The sequence below is a fragment of the Seriola lalandi genome, unplaced genomic scaffold (assembly GCF_002814215.2).
Source record: "Seriola lalandi dorsalis isolate HSWRI2012SDOR001 ecotype SW California unplaced genomic scaffold, Sedor1 jcf7180002054188, whole genome shotgun sequence".
Taxonomy (NCBI): Eukaryota; Metazoa; Chordata; class Actinopteri; order Carangiformes; family Carangidae; genus Seriola; species Seriola lalandi.
This window is the reverse complement of record NW_019524741.1, coordinates 150546-174341: the sequence shown is the minus strand read 5'-3', so window position 1 is coordinate 174341 and position 23796 is coordinate 150546. Positions and strand designations below refer to the sequence as shown.

Sequence of the window (23796 nt, the reverse complement as noted above, 5' to 3'; positions counted from 1 at the left end):
GCCTTATCGGAACTCCTAATTGTCCTTATGAATATTTTAGAGGCGAGCAGGAATGGGAGTTCAGGGTTGGGGGTATGGTTTCAAGGGCCCTGACAGCTAATGATCCACTCAATGACCAAAGAGAGAGAGAGAGTGAGAGAGAGTGAGATACAGAGAGTGGGAGTAAAAACAATCCGAAAGATTTTCAATAATCTGTATGTTAATGTTTTTGTCTTGATTGTAATTTCTTCTGATCATTTTCTAATCTGTGCCACCTTTTCTTTATGTGGAGTGGGAACAGAGAGCGTGTTCTCATTCTTTTCAATCTGTAGATAATGATGACATTGGTTTGCCTTTATCCTCAATTTGTAGTTTAATTCCCTCTTGTCTATACTGAAAATATGCAGTCCACTGATTGAGACTGTTCTCTGACTGTGGCAGCTAATAGCTTTGTCACATCAGTCATTCACCACAGTCTCAGAGCAGAAAGCTCTGAAGGGACTGCTCACTGCACTTGCAATTGCCTCTTATTCAGTAAAATGGATTCGCTATATTTAATTGGCAATCTAGTCAGTCAAATGCAGGTGATCATTGGCAGTATTCAAGACAGAAAATGATGAATTTGTCTCATATGTATCTATGGCTGCTTTAGATTTAGTGAGCATGACTCACTATGCATTAATGGCCCACTGACTCTGAGCTCTTACTCCACCGTGCTCTGCCCATTGTCACTGTGATGTCAGGTGGAATTGGATCTCACTAGGTATATTGTTTTTCTAACAGCTGCAAGACAACAATATGAAAATAAAATGCGGACGGTCGGGTTGAGAGCTCGCCCCCCTCCCGCTGCTCTTCCTGTCCACTGAGTAACTAGACAATGGAGTGAGCCAAAGGAAGGACATGAATCCAGCCTCATATCCTGACATCAGTCTACTCAGTAATGTGTAATGGTCATGAGATTAAACAAGATATGTCTGGGAATTACAGAGGTCTCCTTATCTAATAGCCCCCTCGCTCCCAACTCACAATATGTGGTGGGAAAAGGGGAGAGAGGAAGGCTTCGTATATTACAGTAACCCAGTGTTGCATGGGCCATGGCATACAGTGCCTAAAGACCAACAAAAAGAGGCTTTTATTCCCCTCAAGTGAAGACTACAGCACCACAGGGGAAAGGGAACATGACGGTAGTGAAAGTCTCTTAAGATGTTATATAAGAGCAGAAATATTCCTCAGCAGATAAAAGCCTTCCTATCAGCCGCCTCCCCATGCTGATTTCTTAGTGCGTTCACACTCAAAGAAGCCCTTTGATAAGCACATTAGATGGAACGGCCTGGACACAATAGTGATGTCATGAGGATTAGCACGCCACCTTGCTTAGTGTAGTGGTGGGCACAAGGGCTAATTCAGAGCAGTGCAGGGTGAGAGGCTGGAACACCCGGCTGAAATGAGGTGAGGGCAGGCCACTGCACAACAAGCGGTTAAAATATAGCTTGTGTGTACTTTAGGGAAGGATGGAACAAACACATGCATTAAACATTCATGATCTACTCCACTTTTGGAACATTTTGTGTAATTTCCTGCTGTATTGCCATTACGCTACAAACTGTCCTGCTGTCGAGGGCCATGTAATCCGAGCTGCGGTGCACCAGTCATAGGTCAGGTGGTGCTCCACCAATAGCGCAAGCTACTGTAAGTATAGCCTTTTGCTGTGACTCAGGCACAATGGAGGAGACCATAGAAACAGCCTCTTCATACCTTCCTTTCAGCCATCTCCCCCACAATTTTGAACTTCAGCTTTTATGCCTAACTACTATCTTTCTCCTTTCACCCTGCCTTCTATTCACATACAGTACTGTACAGTACATGAATAAGTTAAATGCAGAAAGCTCTCTTGACACAAGAGAGGGAGAACATCAGAGTGAAATGGTTTTCCAAGACTCACAGCAGCAGAGTAAATTGCTTGGGCCCATTTCACTGAAAGTACTTCTCAAGAAACAGGTGATGTAGGTGGCTTATGCAATGGTTGGTGTTTTATTTTTAAATCCATTCAATAGTGTTTGTGTCAATTTTGAAATAAAAATGTAAATATAGTGCTTAAACGTAAATCTGTGGTCCAGAGTTGAATAGAGGATAACTAAGGGATGATGCAAAGGATGTACTAAGTAGGTAGTCATTGTGCAGAATTACATTTAAAAAAAGAATTCACATTGATAACAAATCAAAGTGGTATGCAAGATTGTCTTTCACTGCACTATAGCCTTCTGCTCTGAACAAATACTGCAAACTGGGAGAGGCAATTACTGTACTGAATGCTCCCCATGGTTACAGCTAGGTTGGTAGTCAGGGCTCAGGTGGAGATGTTTTCTTTAGGACAAGGAACCTTCAAGGCCTCCTGCAATGGAAAATGTTTCTTTAAGAGAAGTTGAAGTGAAGTATCACATGAACAAACTGACATCTAAAACACACAATAGCGTTCATTTGGTTTGACGTCAGCCACTCAGAGTCTCATTTTTATTTGAAGAGCCAAATTTCTATCAATACAGGTTTGGACTGCTGTGAGAAAATAGCAGCTGGCCTTGGTCCCACTCATCTTTGTGAGCCTCTCAGGGCCCTGTGAATAGATTACACAAGTTCCCTTGTCTATACTCTCTGCAGCCCCCCTCCCGCAACAACGGCCCATATCTTTCATCAGAAATGCTACTGAAAATTCCAACCTCAGCTGTATTCACATCCAGCCAACTTAACTTTCCAAAATACAAACCCCACAGCTTGATTCAACATTTGAGAGACATTTTGAAACGGCTTTCATCAACCTATTCATAATTCAAAAAGAAGTTACCTTTTTTTTTTTTTTTTTTTTTGCAAGCTGATTGTATAGTAAGTTTCCCCTTTTCTAGGTCACAGCACTGTAGTCTCTGGAGCGGCCTGCTGCATTGACATATAAGAGCGAAGTTGAGCTGGGGTCAGGTGGCCTTCGGGGCTACATGTGGTCCCTTCTACGGCCATGTCTCTGCGCGGCCGCCTCTGATTGGACAGCATGGGGAGCCAGGTCTTGACAGGTGTTTGGAAGAGGGACACCTGTTTGGCCATGTGCTGATTTAGTGATCCATTTACTGGGAGCTGTGGGCAGCGTCTGTGGGACACCCAAAACATGCCAAGCCATTTAAGAGAGAATTACAGCCATGCTTTCCCAGGCCTTCGGTGTTATATACATTAGAACTCCTCAGGGGTGATTAACTCTTGCGCACCAAATGTCGTGCGTATGCAGCATCTTTCATTGCAGCTTTAGTGCGTCTTTTTGAAGATAATGTGTTATAGTGATCCCTGTCATGTATCATGGAATAGATTTGAATGCCGCCTGCCATTACCCGCTGCTATCTGGTTCCTGCTCACCCACCGCGCTGCTGCAATCCTTCCCTAAATGGCTTGGGCCAGTGGGTGCGGCAAACTGAAGGCTGGCCAGGCTTGTTGTGAAAGTAGAGCAGCCCTGCCCATCTTGCACAGCCGTGCCTGACCACTCCGACCAAGATATTCACATAATGAGCAGGTTGGAACTTAAAATTTGCAGGTTGAGATCAGATCTTTGGCTCACTGGTGGAGAAAGTGCATAGTTTAACCCCAGTAAACACAGGCCTTTCAGGACCCTAACTAAAGAGGGTTCGTTCAGTAAACAGGAAATGAACCAGCAAGGCGTTTTCTTAGAATGAGAAGAATGCCACTGCTCTGTACCACACCAAACAGTAATGCGTCTGTGGTACAATGCTGGCCATTCATTATCCAGAAGATTTTTCTCTCTCTCTCTCTCTCTCTCTCTCTCTCTCTCTCTCTCTCTCTCTCTCGCTGTCCTCTGGGCATTGTGGACACTTATGTTTGAAGAAATGTGGGTGCTTTTCTGAACTTCCTTCTTTGTGTCTCAGCTGTTCACAGCGTCACATTTATGTTTGTACACTGCAGATTAACATTGTTTTTGTGTCCAAATGTGTACAGTACATCTTTCACAAATTGTATGCACGTGAATGCATGGAGATGGAGTGAGCAGTTAGGGAGTTAGCAGTGCCTGTTTTTTTAATGAGCAATGATGTGATATGCAGGGGTCTCATAAAGCCATGGCACAGGTTTTAGGAAATGTGACTTACACTGAGGTTGTGGTGAGCAGCGCTGGGTTAGCCACATTGTCTGCACAGACCTAAACGTACTGTCACACTGCTGTCAGAGGATGTAGCAGCTGTAGAAGTAACCCCGACCCCCCTCGCCGCACACACACACACACACACAGAAGTCATACTCTCTCACACTCAACACACAGATATTTCACATATGCACCGCACACACTCCTACTCTTATAGTTTCTGTTTCTCTCTCTCACTCTCTCTCTCTCTCACACACACACACACACACACACACACACACACACACACACATTTTCCACTTTGTTGGGTGATGAAGACCAGAAACAGCGAGTAAGGTCTCATTAGTGTGTGGAGGTAACTCTCCCCTGGCTCACACTCTGACCCCTACATCCACAGGAGTCAGCGACCTTCCTGTAGACACGAGGCCTCTGAGGCAGCCCACAGACAGGGCAGGGCGCTGCTGTGGACCTGCAGCGGCCTGATAGAGAAACCTTGAGAGCCACACATAAATCATGTTTTGATGTACACTGCCTTGATATCACAAGCTGTCACATGCTGTCAGCAAGTCTTGTTAACACCGCTATTCAGAGCTGTAATGAGGAGCAGAGAACAGCCTGCCTGAAAGTGAGCAAAAGAGCACAGTGCTGCATTTATTTGTTTAGTTGTATGACATGTGTTTTTTTTTTTTTTTTCTCCTGAAGTTAGAATAGGCTCTTTATAACACCACAACACACCACCCTATGTACTTATGAGCTCTTTGCTTTTACAATAATTGCTCAATTTCATGCTCAAATAGGCATTTTGACCACATTTGATAATCCATTTTATTCCCCACATGCATTAACTTTGATAAGATCCCATGAGTGACAACCATACTGAATCACAGTCTGGGACAAGCTAAAGTGCTCTGCTGTAGAATCTTCTTATGTAGGGGTTTCTTCCAGCTGGGTAGCTTATGATAACTGAAATATAATGAAAAATGCAAACACACACTTGCAGCAAGAGGGAAGGAAGAACAGAGAGGGACGGAGGCAGGGAGGGGGGTTCGAGGAGAGAGAGAGAGAGAGAAAGGGAGGAAAAGGGAGGAGGACAATATTTTGTTTCTCCGAACACTTCTGAAGGGTAAAAGGATATGGAGTGACATTTCAGTTTCCCCTTGTTCCAGAGCCTTGCATTGAACTAGAGTTTAGCCTAGCATTGCTGTTGCACCTCTTAATGTTTTACTGTAACAAAATGAAAAATGTGAAGGACAAACATTAATAAGAAAGGACGACAGCAATAGTTGTTGATTCATTTTTTTTATTTTTTTTAAAAACATGTTTTTCAGATAGAGATGTATAGTTAACAAGCAGCAAAAACACAGAGCCACATCTTGTATACTGTTTCTTTTCAACTGTGCAATTTCATTTCAGAAATTGAGAAACAAAGGCCATAATGACTGTGCTAGTCCTGATCCTGATGACTGTTTTGGGCACAGCCCCCTCATGGACGACCATTTCGGCAAACTAAGCGAAGAGAGTGATTTAATGTACAAGCGCTGTGGTGTAAGTACTTCCTTTGTCCCCTGCTATTTTGTGTTGATTCCTGTCTTTATGTTGATGTTCACTACAGGCGCTAAACAAGAAAGAACACAGAGGTTGTGATAGCCCGGACCCTGATGCCTCATATGTCCTCACTCCTCACACAGAAGAAAAGTATAAAAAAATTAATGAGGAGTTTGATAATATGATGAGAAATCATAAAATCGTAAGTACTGTAAATGCACCGTTTTTGCTTGGCTTTGTGGCACAAAGGATTTTCACTCTTTTTTTTCATTTAACTTTTCCTCTTTTTGTTACCCTACCCCAGAACTTCTGTCAACTTCTTTCAGAACTACTCCAGCTTAAGATTAATACCCACTTCACTGGGTGTGCATTTGTTTCTTATGTTGATTTGTTCTGCAACTGATATTTTGGCACACCCTGATAAGATCACATTTCATTAACAGGTGAAATGTTGCATCCTTCTGCTAGAAAGATTATAGCCCTAGTATCATGGTGATGTTATCATAAATAAAACAACAGTTGCTATTTAAACGCATCTGGAACAGTAAATACTTACTCACGTATACTGGAGATCTGCAGACTGTGTGATGTAGGGGTGGGTTGTCTCCATCTCGACCCTGATTTCCACCTCAACAAACTCAACAAAAAAACGAATAAAGATTTATTTAATATAATGTTTATAATTTTCCTTTCAAATCTTTCTATTACGTCTCTTACTGCATTCTCGCATAAAACATCTCTTACTCCTGAGCAGTTCCAGCCGCAAAGTGTTCTCAGAGCTCACTAGCACTACGCTGTCATTTAGCATCTTCCCTCTCCTTCATCAAGTACCACACTGGCTCACCCTCTAAAATACCACAAATCTGTTGTGATCTTATCATGCGTGACAATATTAGAAATGTGCAAGAACATAGTGCTTACTAAGCAGTCATTTTCTCTATGTTCCTGACTTGAAGAGCATCACTTTGCCATTAACAAACTAATGATAACAACCGACCGGCTCACTGGATAATGCTATGATGAAACGTTCTCACTACCACCTATCATTCTCACTTGCGCTTTGCACAGTCAGCACTTTGTAGGTAAATGCAAGTGAGTCACGATTCTTGAAGTTGTGAATCCCCACTACCCTTCTCTGTCATACTGAGAGCAACATTAGACAGTGGTGTTTGAAAAGGCACAAGTACATCTGTAGTGCTGACTGCTGCAATGCCAAAGTGACCACCTGAATGCATGTTTTTTGGGTTTTTGTTTTCTGTGTTTTGTGTGCACTGTGGTAGCACTGAAGATTTGTGTATATTCTATGTATGATGTTAATGAGAATAAACTTTTTTGATGGTTGTATGGTGTCACTCACTAGTGTTTCTGAAAACATTCTGTTTTAAAGCAACTATAGTATATCCTCTACGTTGCCTGACTATTTGTGAATGTATTAGTTTTATTAAAGCTGACCCTCAAGGGTAGCTCTTTGTTAATGATGCCATGACAACCACTGACCCATTGGACTCATCATCAGACCTTGGATTTTGAGTGTGTTTGTGTGTGTCTCCCTCCTCTAGCCCACAGCATTGCCTCAGCAGAACTTCTCCATGCATGTGGCAGTGCCTGTATCCAATCCTAATGCCATGTACCAGCCAGGAGGGACTCTGGGCAGCCAGTCCCTGGCGGCAGCCACAGCCTCTCTGAGTGATAGTGGGATGCTGTCCCCTCCACAGTCCTCTCTGCACAGAAATGTGGGCTCCAGTGGAGGCCCCCAGAGGCCCACCAGTGCAGGAAGTGCAGGTTAGTGGAAATTCAGTGGAAATACAGCCTTTCTGTATAGATTTTCTTGTGATTATAGCATCTTTCTAACTATTGTGACAACATTTTAGTGAAAACTGATGGTGGTCAATCGGGGGGTCACTAGCTTGGCTTCGCATAAAAACCCTTTCTCCACCTTCTTTATGCTAAGCTAGGCTAAACGCCTCTTGTCTCCAGCTACATACTTAGCACATATACTCAGGTTTGGTATCGATCTCCTTATCGCCTTTCACAATATTCTACACGTTGGTCCCCAGAACAGAATTGAAATGATCAGAGCTGATGACCGTGGGAGAATTTAAGTCAATATTAAAGGGTCAATATGATTGCTCCAATAGTATTGTATATTAACTGGATTTGTCATTTGTAGTGTCTGACAGTTGAGTTCGTCTGTTTTTATTGTTTGTGTTTATTGTTATAACAGTGTTTATGCTGCTGTCTTGGCCAGGTGACTCTTGGAAAAGAGATTTTAATCTCATTGAGACTTTTTACCTAGTAAAATAAAATATATAGTAATAATAAGATTTAGCTCTCAGTGTTAAACCATTCTGTAAAGATAATTTCTTTTTTTTTTTTTTTTGGTTGTCTCTGATATGTATACAGTAGCATTTATACTTCTGTTTCTCCAAAATGGCATTGGGTGTAAGGGTAATATATTTGTGTGAAACATGTTTTTTTCACACCCTCTGATATGCTCATCATCACACCTTTTACTGTCTCAGCATTGTGGAAAAATTACGTCAGTTTACGCTAGTACTTGTATGACTGGTCTGACTCAGTTAGTCCAGATGGCTTTTGCAAGATTCAGCTGCACTGCATACGATAGAAGTACATGCAACAAGGTGTGAAATACCTCATTCAAATTTAACCACATATCAGAATTCGTTGACACTTACCCATTTGCAGGGAGTTTACTTAATGGTTGTTTTTCCACAATAACTATTCTTTCTTGAATTTTCGCTGCAAGTTTTTTTTTCTTTTGACTTTTTTATGATTCATATTTGCATTGTGTGCTTTGATTTAAGTGTATCTCTTGAAAGTGTTTGCTTGGCAGAGTGTTCATAATACAATTAAGAGAGACTCCACCAATCGTTCCCTGATTTCCAAGAGACTGAATAATTGCTTGTTGAAGGTGCATCCTCATAGTGGGATGGTTGATTTTGCTCTCCATAATCACATAGTGAATATTTCCCCTCCATGAGAACACTGGCGGGAGTACATGCTTCCCTTTTGTGTGCAGTGAAGATAGATCTACATGACATTTTCATGTCTGGTCTGGCATCTCCATCACATGCTCTACTAGCTTGCAGAAGGATGCAGATGGTTAATCATATCACTCTGTGCATCTCATTAGGTGGCATGCTGGATACCACAGACCTTTCAGTGCCAAGTGGTGCGGGCTCCAGCCCAGCGGGTAAGTCCTCCCGGAGAGATTCATTAGCTCTCTGTAGCTCTGCCCAATAGGCCTCCTGCTTAGCACGCGAGCTGGATAGTTGCGTATCCATCTGTGATTGGTTCAAGACAGTTGTCACTATCATTGACTGATAGTGCTTTTGCCTGACTATATTTTCACTGCATGCAAATGGAATTCATGTGATGCTCCCCTCAACAGAGGAAATGTATCATATGCTTGTTAAATGCATGTTTCAGAGATGGGAAACAGCTCAGTAGTATTCACACAGTGTGGTGTGTGTGTGCTTGAAAGGGGTAACCAGGTGAGGTAATTAGCTGTCCAACTGACTTTGGCAGATAAATAAACGCAGCGTTTCCTTTAAACCTGTCACCTCTATGTAGCGCGTCCTCCTCCTTTTTCCTTCCCTCTATTGACAGGTGCATCTGTTTCCCCCCCTGGCAGCCCTTATAAGGCTGGTGAGGGTCTGTAAGATGCCTAGACCAGCATAACCCTGAAGGTATTCGGGCCATGACATCCCACTAAGTCCTCGGTACACAATGACCGGACAGCCTGTCATGGCTGCAATGTGCTGTGTGAGAGGCGGAGGCAGGTGGACTTTAACTCTTTCCTTGTCACTTAGCTTGCATGTGTTCCATATAGTTTTTCTGACAAAATGCAGAAAGAAGTTATGGAACTGTATGACGCTCGATGAAAACAGCAAGCTGAAGACCACCAGAATATGGGGTTAAGGGCGATATTCGATTAGGCATTGATTAGAAAAGTATGAAGACACCCTCATATTGGTTTACAGTCAGCATTTTAAAGAGGGCGCTGGGTGAGTTTTAAGTTTTGGGTGTGGTACCGGGGTCGGGTTAGAGTTAGGATCCTCTGCCAGGGGGGCGTCGGCGTTTGGCATGGTGTGAGCATGCTGCAGCTGTTGTTTGTACCAAGTGTGTAGAAGAGCAGAGACTACGGGGAGGAGAAACCTCTCCAAGCCTGCTGTCAGATGACCATTCCTGACATAGCTCTGATTTTTCACAAGTAGCAGCTATGACCGCAGCAGAAGCCTTTCAAAGTGGCCAGATGGACGATGTGCTGTGTGACATCTTCTCTCCTGTTCAATGGTGTCGCCATGGAGAGAAGATTGAGCACATGTGCAGCAAAGTTGCTGTGAAACACTGACAAATAGAAGAGGAAACTGACCTCTTTTTATGTACCTAGCAACCTCTGGGTCCCGGTTAATAGTGATGGACAGCTGTTTTATATGTGGGATCTGGAAGAGTGATTATTTAGTAATTAGTTGATTGTGAAACCTGGATTGCAAGCAGGTTGATGTCGCAGTGAACATTACCGGAAAGATTTTCCAAGCAAAAAAAATTGAAATAAGCCACCTATGGTTGTTCTCATCTAGTGTCTGGTTCAGATAATGGTTCAGCAGCTGCTGTTACTTCTATGTGAAGTTCTGTAATAGATCTTTTCTCTCAACAACTCAGACAATTACACCTAATTACAAGCTATGGTCCTTGACTGGTGAGCATTAAGAATGGAAGTTGTGGTGAACAGGGAGGATTTAAAGAGTGCTCTCTCTGTTATGCAATATGTCTGCAAGCTGTACACATCCCTTCATTAATACTGGAGCTTTGCAAGCTCTTGAAACACATTTACAAAGCATGGTTTGTATGTTCAGCAGATCACATCTGGCAATGGAATGAATAGTACTGTGGCTGCACCAAGTTTGCGTCGGTGCAGATTTTAGTTTCAAAAAAGTCGTTTCCTTTTATTGTAGTTTGTGATTTCTTCATGCCAAAGTTAATTGAATGTGAAACCTGTATTCAAAGTTGGAGGATGGTGATGAATCATACCCATGCTGTTTAAAAAAAAAAATAATAATAACGTGAACGGTCTTAAGTTTCTAGGAAAAGCGTGGGGGGCAAGTACAATAATTTGCCTGGCTACCATCAGTATCTAGTCTTAAAAAAATCACCCTCTGCACATCTTCCCCGGTCATTTTTTTCCGAGACACAACACTAGGACTGTGCGTGACTTCTACTATTAGAGAATTTTTTTTTTTTTTGAGGCCCTTGATTCACATCTATTATTTCTTTCTCATTCATCAAGACATTTTCTCTTTTGCCTGAACGTGACACATGTGGGAGGTTGGGCACAATAAGTCACCGTGTTTTCTTTCCTTGAACTTAAAATGAGAACTGAATGTTTCAGTTGTAAACACAAGGCCTTATGTAATGCCTTATACTGTGTTAATAATTCAGGACAATGAACAGAAACCAAACAGCTTTCAACATGCACAGTTTTCAGCCAGCGAGGATTTATTGGCGTAACCAATCTGTTAGACAAGTCTGAATATAGAATGAGGGCAGACATCAGAAAAGCCCACTGTAATGTCCCCGCTGAAAGGCTGGGTCTTAATCTGTGGCTGTTATCTTGGCTCAGAATTAACTTTGTGGTCTAAGTATTTGTTCGGACATGTGTTCCCGTCTTGGCAATTATTTGAAAGAAGTGTGGGGATTTAGTGATCCTCAGACATCTGAAGTTGTAATCAGAGGCACATTCCAAAGATATGCAAGTCAGGTGGGTTAATCCAAGTCTAAATTAGCCAATAAAGACAGCACCGTCTGTCTGTCTGTCTTGTCTTTGCCTTGTGATGAACTGGCACAGTGTCTAGTGTGTCACGCTGTTATCAGCCCAGCGTATGTTGGTATTGACTCCACTACAATGATATATTCTTGGCTATTCACATATAAAACATTTACACTAAGTTAGGGAACAGTGGCCTTTTTCAGGATAAACCTCAGGGTTATATCATACCTTTGCTTTCAGTACACAATTTATTTAAATTCTGTGATTTAACATTTGTCATTTAAAGGTAAACATAAGTACATATAGTCTTATAATTGATGTCTTTTCTTTTAGTTTTGTATGGGTGTTATTGTGAGATGTCTTGTTATGTTCTTGATGTGGGAATGTCCAAATGGCACGAAACAAAAATAAAAACTAGCTAACTAGTAACTTTATTATTATTATTTCATAGCAGAAAATGTGGTGTAATTAAAAATGTTTGTATTATGTTGAGGCTGACCAGTTTCAGGGCCCTTGTACTGTGCATGCTAGCCAATGGCGTGGCTTACTACAACACATATTGGAATGCAGCAATCATCAATGCTGGCTGCATACTTGTGTACCTATGGGAAGTCAAGATGTCTGTTGTGAAAAAAATGCCTCTCTCTGCTGTCTCTTTTGTCTTTTCTTAACAACAGCTTTATGTTTCAGGGCAGAATCTCAAAGTAAAATATCACAGCTTACTCAGAAAGCATTTCATTTGCCAAATTGCAACCCATTGCTTTACATCAACTTCTATTTGCACTAACATCTCATTCCCACAGAATGACATCTTCGCTGCTTTTAATCAGGTTTGCTATTTTTAGGGCCTTGGACATTTACTCTGCTAATTCTGTAAACACGGTTTTCTTGCAGCAGCCAAGTCTTGTATGATCAAAGCCAGAGCTGATGGCGATAGCTGCTTGTATATACTGTTGATTCAGCTGTGAGATACTATTGTAGGTGTCATTACTGTTTATTTGACCGTGAATTGTTGCTGTTCTTATCTGCAGTCAGAGGGGCTATTGTTCCATTATGTTCCTACGCAAGAGCCTACTCGTTGTGCACACTTTGTGTTTCACTGGGATACACTGAACACAATGGAGAAGTCAGCAACTTGTTGAAGTGTTACTGATCTGTTGATGCAGTGTTAGATACCATTCATTTGCTCTTCCCCTTGTTTTCTACATATTTTTTGCTTTGCATTTTGAGTCTGTGTTATATAAGTATAGTTTTTACTCAGACTTACATAAAGTGAATTCAATTTAAAATCCAAGTACACTCACAAAAATTGTCTTTGTTTGGTTAACAATTCAAACAAGGTACTGTGGGTTGAATAAATCTTTTTTCTGAAACCTGTATTCAGAAAAACTGCAGATATCAAAATACCAAGGTGCAGACAGTTTACAGTGCATTGGTCAAATTTTGAAACTGTAGTTGTGCATCAGAATGATTTATTTCCATTTGCAAACTACCAATGAAGAAGAAGGTATTTCTTAAATTTGTGGGCTATCAAAACAAACAAAATGAATAAAAATAACATTTTGGATTGAATTTCAATAATCTGTCCACACCCAATGATAGTATTAATCCTTTTTATGAGAGATTTGTCTAGTGTTTGTGGGTGTTTGGAGGCTCTTAAAATAAGTTGGTGGGTACTCATACTCACTTTTCTTTTTTTCTTTGAAAAAAGAAAAGGAAATGACTAATGGCCATGCACATCAAGGTGTGAAAGTTGAAGGGGGAGTCTAGCACTTTGCTATTGTTTGTGTGCACAATTAGAAAAAAAAAACATCTATTTTTATTGTTTTTATTCAACTGTAATGGCTTCAGCTATTTCTTTTAAGCAGTCACAGTACATTTGTCAGTGAACTGCTCCTCATCCCAAGATACATAGAATTGACTTTGATGTAATCATTTACAATAAAAATAAAAGGCTCATCAATTTTGAAATGGACATTTTATTTTTGTAAATGTGCAGGATAATTATCCAAGTCTATTAAAACTTCCCAGAGGGTTGGAAACACTTAACACTGTGTGCTGCAGCAAGCTGGAAACAACACGGAGTGAGAGGTTTGCTTGATGACTGAGAGTGTTGTCAGTCACAGTCCATGGTTTGATGATGTGTTTCTGTTGCTTTGTGCCTCTGCAGGGAATGGTTTTGTTAACCCTAGGGGCTCTCCGGGCCTCCTCAGCACACCCAGCGGCAATGGCCTGGGTAAAGTCATGCCCACCAAGTCTCCACCACCCCCTGGAGGGAACATGGGAATGGGTAGCCGTAAGCCAGACCTAAGGGTTGTTATCCCTCCATCGAGCAAAGGGATGATGCCCCCGCTGGTGAGTACAGAGCACACTGCTGCACACATCACCGACGAAAGTCCTTTAAGTCTCTCTGCTGCAGGGCAGAGTAGAGCATTGTTTAGTGTCTTTATCGAGACGTTCTTCTTTGCAGGATTTTGCCTACATACATTTTTGATGTCACATCAGTGTAGCATGCTGTGCTACTGAGGTTGTCACCTCACCAAGGACTATGTTTATCTGCCAAGTGGAACTCTATCACAGCATGCAGGCCTCATGTGAGCAGCGTTCCTCTTGCACTACGCTCTTCAACAATCTGCTGCCCAGGTGTCACAACTCTCGCCCAGTTATTCAGATTTTAAAGAGGCTTTCTCTAATTCTAATAATGAAGGTGCAGAGCGCTCTGACCACAGTGAACACCTGAGGCTAAACCAGATTCCGCTGGTCATAAATCAACATTCAGAAAACGCTGTAAGTGGGGGATTTTCAGACACCCCGGCCAAAAATGCATGTGCGTGTTGCCGGTGTTGTCAGCAACAGGAGCCAGGCCAGGAAAATGATTGTGTTTGGTAAATAAACCTCAGGTTACTGTGGGTGCTCTTCCTTTGCAGAGCCTCGACTAGCCTGGATCAGTGTTTAAAACAACTGTGTGTCACCATGTCGGCATGTGAAGTCAGTGGAGCAGGACAGGTTGCGTTGCAAGAGATCTGAAACCAGTTAGGCAGGGGTGGGAGGTCGGTTCTGTTCTGTCTGAGCCACGGAAGCAGTTCGGTGCTGGCTGTGGCAGGTCTGCAGACAGCCTGTCATTAGGACATAATGGTATTAAATTAATCACATCTCAGTGTGACAGAGTGTAGATGAAGACTTAATCATGGGGCCCAGGGTGTGAGCCAGATAATATCTTGTCGCCCTTGTCGTGTCTTCCTGCCGCTATTGATTGAGTGTGGGTATTAAGACAGCCCTGGTCTGGTCACAGTATGTCCCACAGCACAGGAAAGATGGAAGATGGCCTTCTGGTTTTTCCCTCAGCACAGGGCGGATTTGGAGTGCACAGTGCTAAGCAGTCATTGTTGGTACCAGTGAAGAAACTTTATCTGTGATTTCTGGTTATTATGAGGTGATTGCAGTGTCATGTTCACAATCAGGTGAGCATTAGTCAATATCCAGAACAATTTTTCAGCATTACTGTACTCTCAGTTCCTAACTTCACTGGCTTTTGTCCAGGAATTAGCTGCTTCTTCTTCATCATTTGCAAGATAAACAAACGTCATGTCCACACACTGTTGGAAGATTGTGGCCACATACTTGAATGTTAATCATGTGCCTAAGCTTTGGATAAATTGGTTCTTGAGTATTACAACAGACTATAGGCACAAAATGAGTGTGATTTTACAACGACTGCAGAAGTCATCCACACTTTTATGTCCCCTATTGTCCCCTTTTACTGTAAAATCTAGATAGCTGGCACTGTTTTCCAGAGCAATTTACAGTTGCTCTGCTTCTTTTCTGTAACTTTGCCTGTCTTCTTTTCTTCTGTTGAGGGCAGTCGGAGGAGGAGGAAATGGATTTGGTGAGTTTTGACAAATGCCTGGGCAAATGGCTGAAATGTGAACATGCTTCCGGTAATCACACATGCTAGACTAAAGGCAATGCTCAAAGCGGAGATTGGCTCTCAGAACTGCCAGCAATAATAAATTAAAAAAAACGTTTTGTCACTGCATGTTTTGGGTTTGGCCTGTGAAAATTGCCTGAGCCTGTTAAATTGGCTCCTCTATTCCCAACACGTCAGTGTTAGTCATATACCACCAGTAGTCTGTGTATGTGTGTGTGTGTGTGTTTTAGTTTGTGTGTGTATGTGTGTGTGAGAGAGAGAGAGAGAGAGAGAGAGAGAGAGAGAGAGAGAGAGAGAGAAAAAAAAGAGAGAGAGAGAGAAACAGCTAAGCACAAATCAATGTTTAATTTTTAAAACTATTAAATTGTAGTGACAATCTGAAAAGTTTGAGAATTTGAAAAGTGTTGAGTTAAATCAGTAAAGCCATTTATATTTTTTTCCAAGGAAGAGAGGATGACATCATCTTAAATGATATCATTCTGTGTGATACTTGGGTTTGGTGAAGTCATCTGGCTGGAGAGTGTTGGAACAATGCAAGGAAGCCATCAACTAGATTATGATGCAATTCTGCTTCAGACGTAACTGGTGGCAGCTGCACACATGCTTGTTACATTATATTCTGAGGATTTGTTATGGTATTGTTCTCAGCATTTGATGAGTGTAGTTGGAGTGTGTGCATTTGTTAGCTCACTGCGTAGTTTGCTGCATGACCACACCAAGCTCTGTAGGTGTGTTTTTGTGGACTGCATGCCAGTCACTGCACTAATAAACCACTGGGGCTCTCCGTCTACGTCACCGTAGGAATTGAAATGTGTCATTTATAGAATCCTTTCGCACGTTCTCAGTTAAGAGTTGTTTGTTTGATTATAAGACTGATCTCTAGACTCTCCTTGAGTTGTCTCACTCCTGCACTATCGTGATAAAAGCATTTTTTCATGACTAACAAAGTAAAACTCATTAAGCTAATAAATCTGATTAATAATTTGTTGTGCCTATAGTTGCATGTCAGTTCTTGTGAGTTCTGCACTGACTGCATCTGTCACTTGTCCACTTTAAATTGATGGAATAAATGAATTATTTATTGTTACTGCTGAAATCCACCTAGCTATTTCAAAGCCCATGCTGACCACTTTTGATGTGTGGTAAATTCTCAAGTATATCTTCAGTTTTTGGTACACAAATGTAGCCTACACATATTTTTAGTGAGCCATATTTTATTAAATATCATAAAATCCCTTCAAGAAACCACAACATCAGTTATTGATACATTGATATGTTATTGTTTTTATTCTTGCTCTCTTTTTGATCTTTGTCAAAACATTCAGTAAGTATTGAATCAGGAGGATCATAATATTGACTTGTCATAACGCTACACCACCACCTTGTGGAAGCTCTTACTATTACACTCACATCCCTGATTACCACAATATGTAAAAAAAAAAAATAAAAAAGTGTAGGCTGTAAATTAAATGTCTTAAATGATAAAAAAAATACACACATTGTTTAGTATTAGACTGTAATGTTTTTAGAGTGCTTTATTTTGTGCCTGTGCTCACTTTCCTTGTTACTTTTTGTGTTTTGCAGAACACCCAGAGGATAAGCAGCTCCCAGTCCAGTCAGCCACTGGCCACTCCAGTAGTGTCTGTCACCACCCCCAGCTTACCCCCACAGGGCCTGGTCTACTCAGGCATGCCCACCTCCTACAACCCTGCTGGTGAGTCTGGCCTTGCTCTCCCCTCAGACTCAAAACAACCGCCTTAGCCGTGACTGTTTGTACTACACGCTGTTGGTTCCTGCTCTTTTGTCAGTGCTGAAGCTGAAATGTGAGTGAGTTCTCACTGTGTGTGGCTGCTTTTGTTTTTACAGAGTACTCCCTGAGCAGTGCAGAGATCTCTTCCCTACAGGGCTTCAGCTCTCCTGGGCTCTCACTGGGCTCCATGTCGGCATGGCAACAGCATCAACTGGGCCAGGCAGCTCTTAATTCTTTGGTGTGAGTAACACACTTCCAAACAAAAGCACACTCTCCAGACGCCCTCACATAAAAGCAACACCCACTGCGCTCTGTGATATTATGCTGAATCACACATCTACATATTCCTGGCTTTTCACATTGTTGCACCTCACATTTGTTGTCTCATTTTTTGGTCTGAACTCAAAATGCCCTGCTTGACTTCTCTGCAGTGGTGGAGGTCACCTACCTCAGGGCTCCAACCTTTCCATCAGCACCAGCCAGAGCATAAACATCAAGTCCGAGCCCATTTCGCCGCCACGGGAGCGTGTCACCCCGTCCGGCTTCCCCCCGCAACAGCCGCAGCAAGGGTCCAGCCGTCAGGAAGTTCTGGGACGCTCACCTGCCGACAGCCTCAGCTCCTCTTGTAGCTCATATGATGGCAGCGATCGTGAAGACCACCGGCCAGACTTCCACTCCCCGCTAGGGCTCGGAAGACCCCCTGCTGGCTCTGAGGACAGGGAGAGCCCCTCGGTCAAGCGCTTGCGCATGGACACATGGGTGACATAAAGAGCCCCGATCAAGCCTCCAGTCACCAGCCAGTCAGAGAGAGGGAGGGGTTAGACATGGCGATAAAAGAAAGAGAAGGGTCCTTAGAGCTATCATTATGATACTATTACTCAACTCCATTTTCAATTTGTAAGACTGAGATGTAATGTAATAAGACATGTCAGGACATATCTAAAGTCAATTCTCAAACTGATACAGTAAGATAAAAAAAAAATCTCAGTTAGCTGGACTGAATTATATGCACAAGCAGGTGGTATCAGGTACTTGGTGCAATTCAGATGACTTTTGCAGAAGAAAGAAAAATGTTAAACAATAGGCAGTAGATTAATGTAGTCACTGGTCTAGTCAGACACTTACATGTAGTTGCTGTTTTGCTGTTGTGCTCGCATGTTGCAAACAATCAGAGAAAGTTGTGTTGCTTTCAGGCTGAGGACCCTTACATATGACGTTCACTGCAAGAACTATCTTTTAAAATCATGCTGTAACCATACAAGACCTTTGTCTCAAGTGGCCTCTTCTAATTTATTGATTCAGTCAATCAGGAGATACAGACAGCATGAGGTTAATGAGTACTATACAGGAATTTTGGTCATACAAAGAACAACAGTTGAGACTACTTTAGTGAATAAATGAAATAAATGGGGAGGTAAAAACAAAAATAGCAACAGAATTTATCGCAATAATGACATACTATTCATTTTATAATTTAAAAGAGTAGGATATATACATGTGCAATTACGATAATGCGAACCTGTCCAGTTGAACTGGTGAGAAAATCAACATGTTCACATTTGCTAACAGTTCATCAGTAATATAAGCCAAAGCTGTTCTTTTGTGTTGTTTTGTACAGTTGCTATGGTTTTTCCTAACAGTTCACTCAAATGCACCATTTCTCTCGCCATAGTTTAATTTTTTATTGTGCTTTATTACAAACAGTGTAAAGTCATGTAAACCAGACCATGAATCAATATCTAAAGCCATGAACATTTGCTGTTCTGTTTGTATAATTGAAAATTTGAGCCAAACATTTTCTTTTGTTGTGTAAATAGCGACTTTAATATATATCACCAGGGTGTGAGTACATACTGAAAGTACTGTACGATCGCTGTTTTCAAGAAAAGTATATTTTTGTGGATCACAGCCAAGTTTACAAGAGTAGACCCTTAAAAAAGTAGATCATTCACTGGTCAATATTTGCTATTGTGTTCATTTTACTGTCATCTCTTCTAAATTGAATTATCAAGATAATCTCCTATGTGTTTCAGTTCCAGATGGTCGATTTGTTTTTTTTTCTCTCTCTATTAGTGGTGACTGTTTGTCCTTAAGACATTGTAATAATAATGCTGTGAGGTTGAAGTTCCACTATTTTCATATTTGTGAAGGATGATCACAAGGCTAGGGGAAATAGGGTTTCTTCCCTCCTATTGTGTTAGCTCGTGTTAGTTGTGTACCAGCAGCTGCGGAATACACTGCCAACATTCAAACCCAAGGTCCCAGCCCCACATTGAAGAATAATCTATTGTTATTGCATGTAGCTCAACTGAAAGACATGCCATTTCTCAGGCTATTTCCACTATCCTGTTACCGGTTTCATGGAGTTTAGGCAGAAGACACACACGTGGTAGAAGTGGCTGCTGACCTTCACACAAAATTTATCATGCCTGTGCCCACATGTGGTTGTAAATATCGCAGTCTACTTGAAATGTCAGTCATAATTATGTACAAAAATACTCCTGTGTTTCCTTAATTGGCTCCAGAAATTGTATCTTATATCAATGCCCTATAACTTGTAGGAGTACTGTAGGCCTAGGAACCTTAGGAGCCAGAAAAGTGAAAATCTGAAGGTGCTTAAGTCATGTACGTGAAAGGTGTTGCAACATAAGTCTGATGCCTCAGTCATCACACGTTGCAGAGAGGAAAAAGGGGCTGTGACTTGTTTTCTTCTCCATCATCACAGAAGCGAATAATTCAGCAGCTAATTCATAACAACAACAAAAACAACAACAACAACAACAACAACAACAACAACAACAATGCAATGTCATTGACTTCAATCTCACTGCTGGATTGCACACATTTGTATGAGAAGTTTGCTGTACAAGAGAGGTTATCGCTCTGCATTCGCCGTGACATATCTTGTGTGTGTTTCTGAGGGTTTCTGTTCTCGCCGCCCCCCATCATCAACACCACAGTAGTTCTCAGTATAAGCCCATAATGATCTATGCAGTTTTACCCTCAATTCACATGACGTACACAGAATATGATGTCATTACAGGTCATATGTAGTCCACAAAGCATTAGCAAGAGACTGCTAGCCTCTTATCCTGAAGTGCCCGAACTTCAAGATGCATATGATACATTTAATTAAATTGATTGATTTGGATCCCCCGGGGCAATCTCTTCATGTTCATATACATTAGTAGACATTACATGATGTATAGTAGTTCATAATGTAATCCAGTATAACACAGCAGGTGAAAATAGCAATAATAAATGACTACAACAAAAATTGTCTGCCTGTCTTGGCAGCATCACCTCGTAGTTGAGCACATACTTTAGCACTTGATAACATATCAGGGAATTTTGTAGTTTCTCTATCTATATGCACAGTTAGAAAATGCCTTATCCCAAAGAAAAATTACACCACTTTTATTTTCTCTCAGTTAAAGAAAAAAACCAACAATGCAGATATCACTCAAACTTGACCAGACCTGCCTCTTCTCAGAAAAGACTCACACAAGAAAATGCACGGTGAATGCACTGTGATACACTTTGCTCTTTGGGTCTATGTCCAAATTGTGCACAACTGATGAATGTGAAAGGAAAGGGTAATCAATGAACCTTTGTAGAGGACTTTCTTCACTTTGCTGTGCAAGAGTACACTGCTTTGCTTCATGGCTTTTATAAACAGAACTATGTGTTTGGTAAGTGTTTGTAGTTGATAGTTCACTTAACTAAAGAAGCTGTTTTCGGTTTGGATGCTCAGACCGTTTGGCGGCACAAGCTGGACTTTGTTGCCAATAATGAAATTATTTGTTTCAAAATCGAAAGAGATTTTAAGTTAATCTACATTTTATTTCCCTTGAATGTGTTATTTTATTTTCATCATACAATAAATATTCAAGTGAACTTTTTATTAAACAAATAAGATACTATGCTAGATATTGTTGTACAAAATTTGTATTCTTCACAAAAGTACAAATATTGGCTTTTAATGTGTAATTTAGGTTATCTCTCTTATTCTGTATAAAATGAAGTAAACAACTCTTACATAGAATTTGTTCTCATGTGAAGTCCCAAACAGTAGAAACTGTCAACTTTATTAAACACCTCAGTGTATGCTCAATCTGAACTCAATGTCTATTCCTCTTTGAATTTCACTTTGAAAATGTATTTTATTGACCTCATAGATCAGTTGGTACACTGTCTGGAGCCACTGCCATTGTCTATCACACAATGATACAATCGAAGCAGACAATACAATCCTGTTAAAATCTTCAAATCCCTGAATTTATTTAGGAAGATTGTCTGACATACTCTTTCTGGTGAATTCCAGTTATGAAATGAATATTAAAAGAGAAACATAGCTGATGATTCAATGGCAGATCCTTTGCTTAAGAAAAAGTAATAATAGCACAGTTTAAATGTATATAGTATAAAAAGTAAAAGTACTCGTTATGCAGAGTGACTACAGTCAGAGTATTATTATTATTATTATTTTCATATATTTTTGGATAACTATTACTGGTGTCTCTTTTAGCCTTTAGTTGACTTGAAAGGTGTTAAATCAATTAGGTTTTATCTATATATAATATGGATTTTCATACAGATCAAATGCAAATACCACACAGTAGAAACAAGAAACAACATTTCACAGGTGACACATAGTGGTCACCTAGTTCCCCTGTAGCAGTAGCAGACGACATCCGTGTAATTCCAGGGTATCACCAGCAGAAGGCACTGTAACACAATGAGTCGATACATCTTGTTAGCTCAGCTCAGGTAAGTTGGTAAACCACTGAAGCTAACAGGTCACGACAACAACTGTCTGGAAAAAAACAACAACAGGTAGCTAACCGCTGGTTGGACTTGTTAGTCGGTCATTTAAAAGATGTGAAAAGATAACAGGCTTAAACTAAATATACAGATATATATCCACAGGGACTCAAGAATTTGTGTTTTTAATCTATAAAGTAAGTTTCATAATTTCAAAAGTCAGCGTTACTTGTACTTACGTGAGTATTTCCGTTTTGGAATTAGTCTTAATTCTTTGATTTCAATACATTTAAGTGGTTGCTGGAGGTACTTTTTAAACCCATTTACCAATAGTTATGAGTTTCTTCAAGGTACAATTGGATAATACGTCCAAAACATTAAATAAGGTCATAAAATATGCACTGGTATAGCTAGCTAGTGGAAACAAGTTAATGACAAGTTAACGTTATACGTTGTACCTAAATACATTTACTTTAGGTACAAAAGTAAATTTTACTACTTACAGTTATTTGCCAAAGTTGAATTCTGAATTTTGGACTTCATTCTCATTTTCTCCACTGTGGCGTTGCTATGGTTATGCATAAGTAAAAACATTTTTTCCATCACCATTGAATAGCAAATCATAAAACACCGCGAGACAACCAGGGGTTTTAAGGTCAGCTGTGTAGTTCAATCTTTCATCCGGTATTCACTCTGAAAGGCTTGCATGTGCATCACTCTGTATATTTGTCCCCAAGTGCATGTTCTTGGCTTCAAGTCCATCAGACCAGCTGTGCTGCAGCCTGGAACAGGTCCAGTATGCATGTGTAGAGTAACTAAGCAGGGTTTTGGGATGTTTGAGTTGTGTGAGAAGGAGGGCGACAGGCCACCTGCCATAGGGGCTTGCCCTGTTCGGATCGCCAGCCCTGCCTTTCAACTGGGAGCCAAGTTGGGGTTCTTTCATGTGGGCCTGATCTCTTTCAGACATCGGCAAATATTGAACAAGACTCTGTCCAAACTCAAACACATCTGTTGTCATACACTGTAGTCTCCACCGTTAGGCACAGACAAGGAGAGGGAGATTGAACACCAGTGGGTGGCTTCTATGTGTGGACAGACAGCTATAGTTTATACTTTGCAAACACAAATGCTCACTTTTGACGAGCGTAGGCTAAACCTTGTTCCACTGTAAACAAATATGTGGCTGTGGGAAAGAAATGGAGTTTGGTATGACAAGGCAGCCACTGAGTGCCAGATCCGTGCTGAAGATGAGGGATGAGATAAGATGAACAGATCATTTCATCATTTCACATTTCATATGCCACAGTCATGTTGCACAATCCATCAGCAGTATTTTGAGACTGTTTTGGACAGATATGAAGGACAGTTGTATTGTAGAATTAGGATAGATTATGGAATTAAGTATATTTTCAAATACTTGGACTTATAAGAGAACCCATATTAGAGGAAGTGTAATGCATGCAAGTCTTAAAACAGACAAATAGCCTAACAAATGCAAATAAACAGTCAAATTTTCAAATCAACAATAAACAGACTGACAAAACTGGCTGTTAAATTTGCTGTATAGTGAGCAACTTTTTCATAATAGTTTCAGTGCTTCAGTGTCTATCTAATCTTTTCTCACAGTGTCTTAATTCTCTGAATATTTGTCGTCTCGTTTTTTTTTTCTGATCCCGCATAACTTGTCATACTGTACTGTTGTTGCTCTATTAGTCATGCTAGTCCTGGGCAGGACTCAACCCTTAACACCATATAACTGGCATTATCATAATCGTTGAAACTCACCCTGTGAGACTGGTATGGCTACTTCAACGCAGCTTGGCCTCTCCAACCAATCACTTGTCTTCAAAGTTGTCATCAAGCAGGAAAGGTAAGTCACTGTCGTTTACTCCTTCCTCTTTTTCATCATA

At 40.9% G+C, this 23796-nt stretch overlaps 1 protein-coding gene across 12 annotated transcripts in view; it reads left to right on the top strand.

Moving 5' to 3' along the window:
* Positions 1 to 21242, top strand: part of mef2aa (myocyte enhancer factor 2aa) — a 59513-nt gene extending 38271 nt beyond the window's left edge. For 2 of the 12 annotated variants that reach the window (XM_023403952.2, XM_023403953.2), the window contains exons 4-12: positions 5522 to 5653; positions 5721 to 5855; positions 7213 to 7435; positions 8808 to 8867; positions 13615 to 13799; positions 15307 to 15330; positions 16957 to 17086; positions 17239 to 17362; positions 17554 to 21242. In XM_023403952.2, coding sequence (XP_023259720.1) covers positions 5522 to 5653; positions 5721 to 5855; positions 7213 to 7435; positions 8808 to 8867; positions 13615 to 13799; positions 15307 to 15330; positions 16957 to 17086; positions 17239 to 17362; positions 17554 to 17890 — 1350 coding nt within the window. In that variant the 3' untranslated portion in view covers positions 17891 to 21242. The remainder of the gene's footprint in view (positions 1 to 5521; positions 5654 to 5720; positions 5856 to 7212; positions 7436 to 8807; positions 8868 to 13614; positions 13800 to 15306; positions 15331 to 16956; positions 17087 to 17238; positions 17363 to 17553) is intronic. The other 10 variants (XM_023403958.2, XM_023403956.2, XM_023403954.2 and 7 more) reach the window with 10 other exon arrangements.
* The last annotated feature ends 2554 nt before the right edge of the window (positions 21243 to 23796 follow it).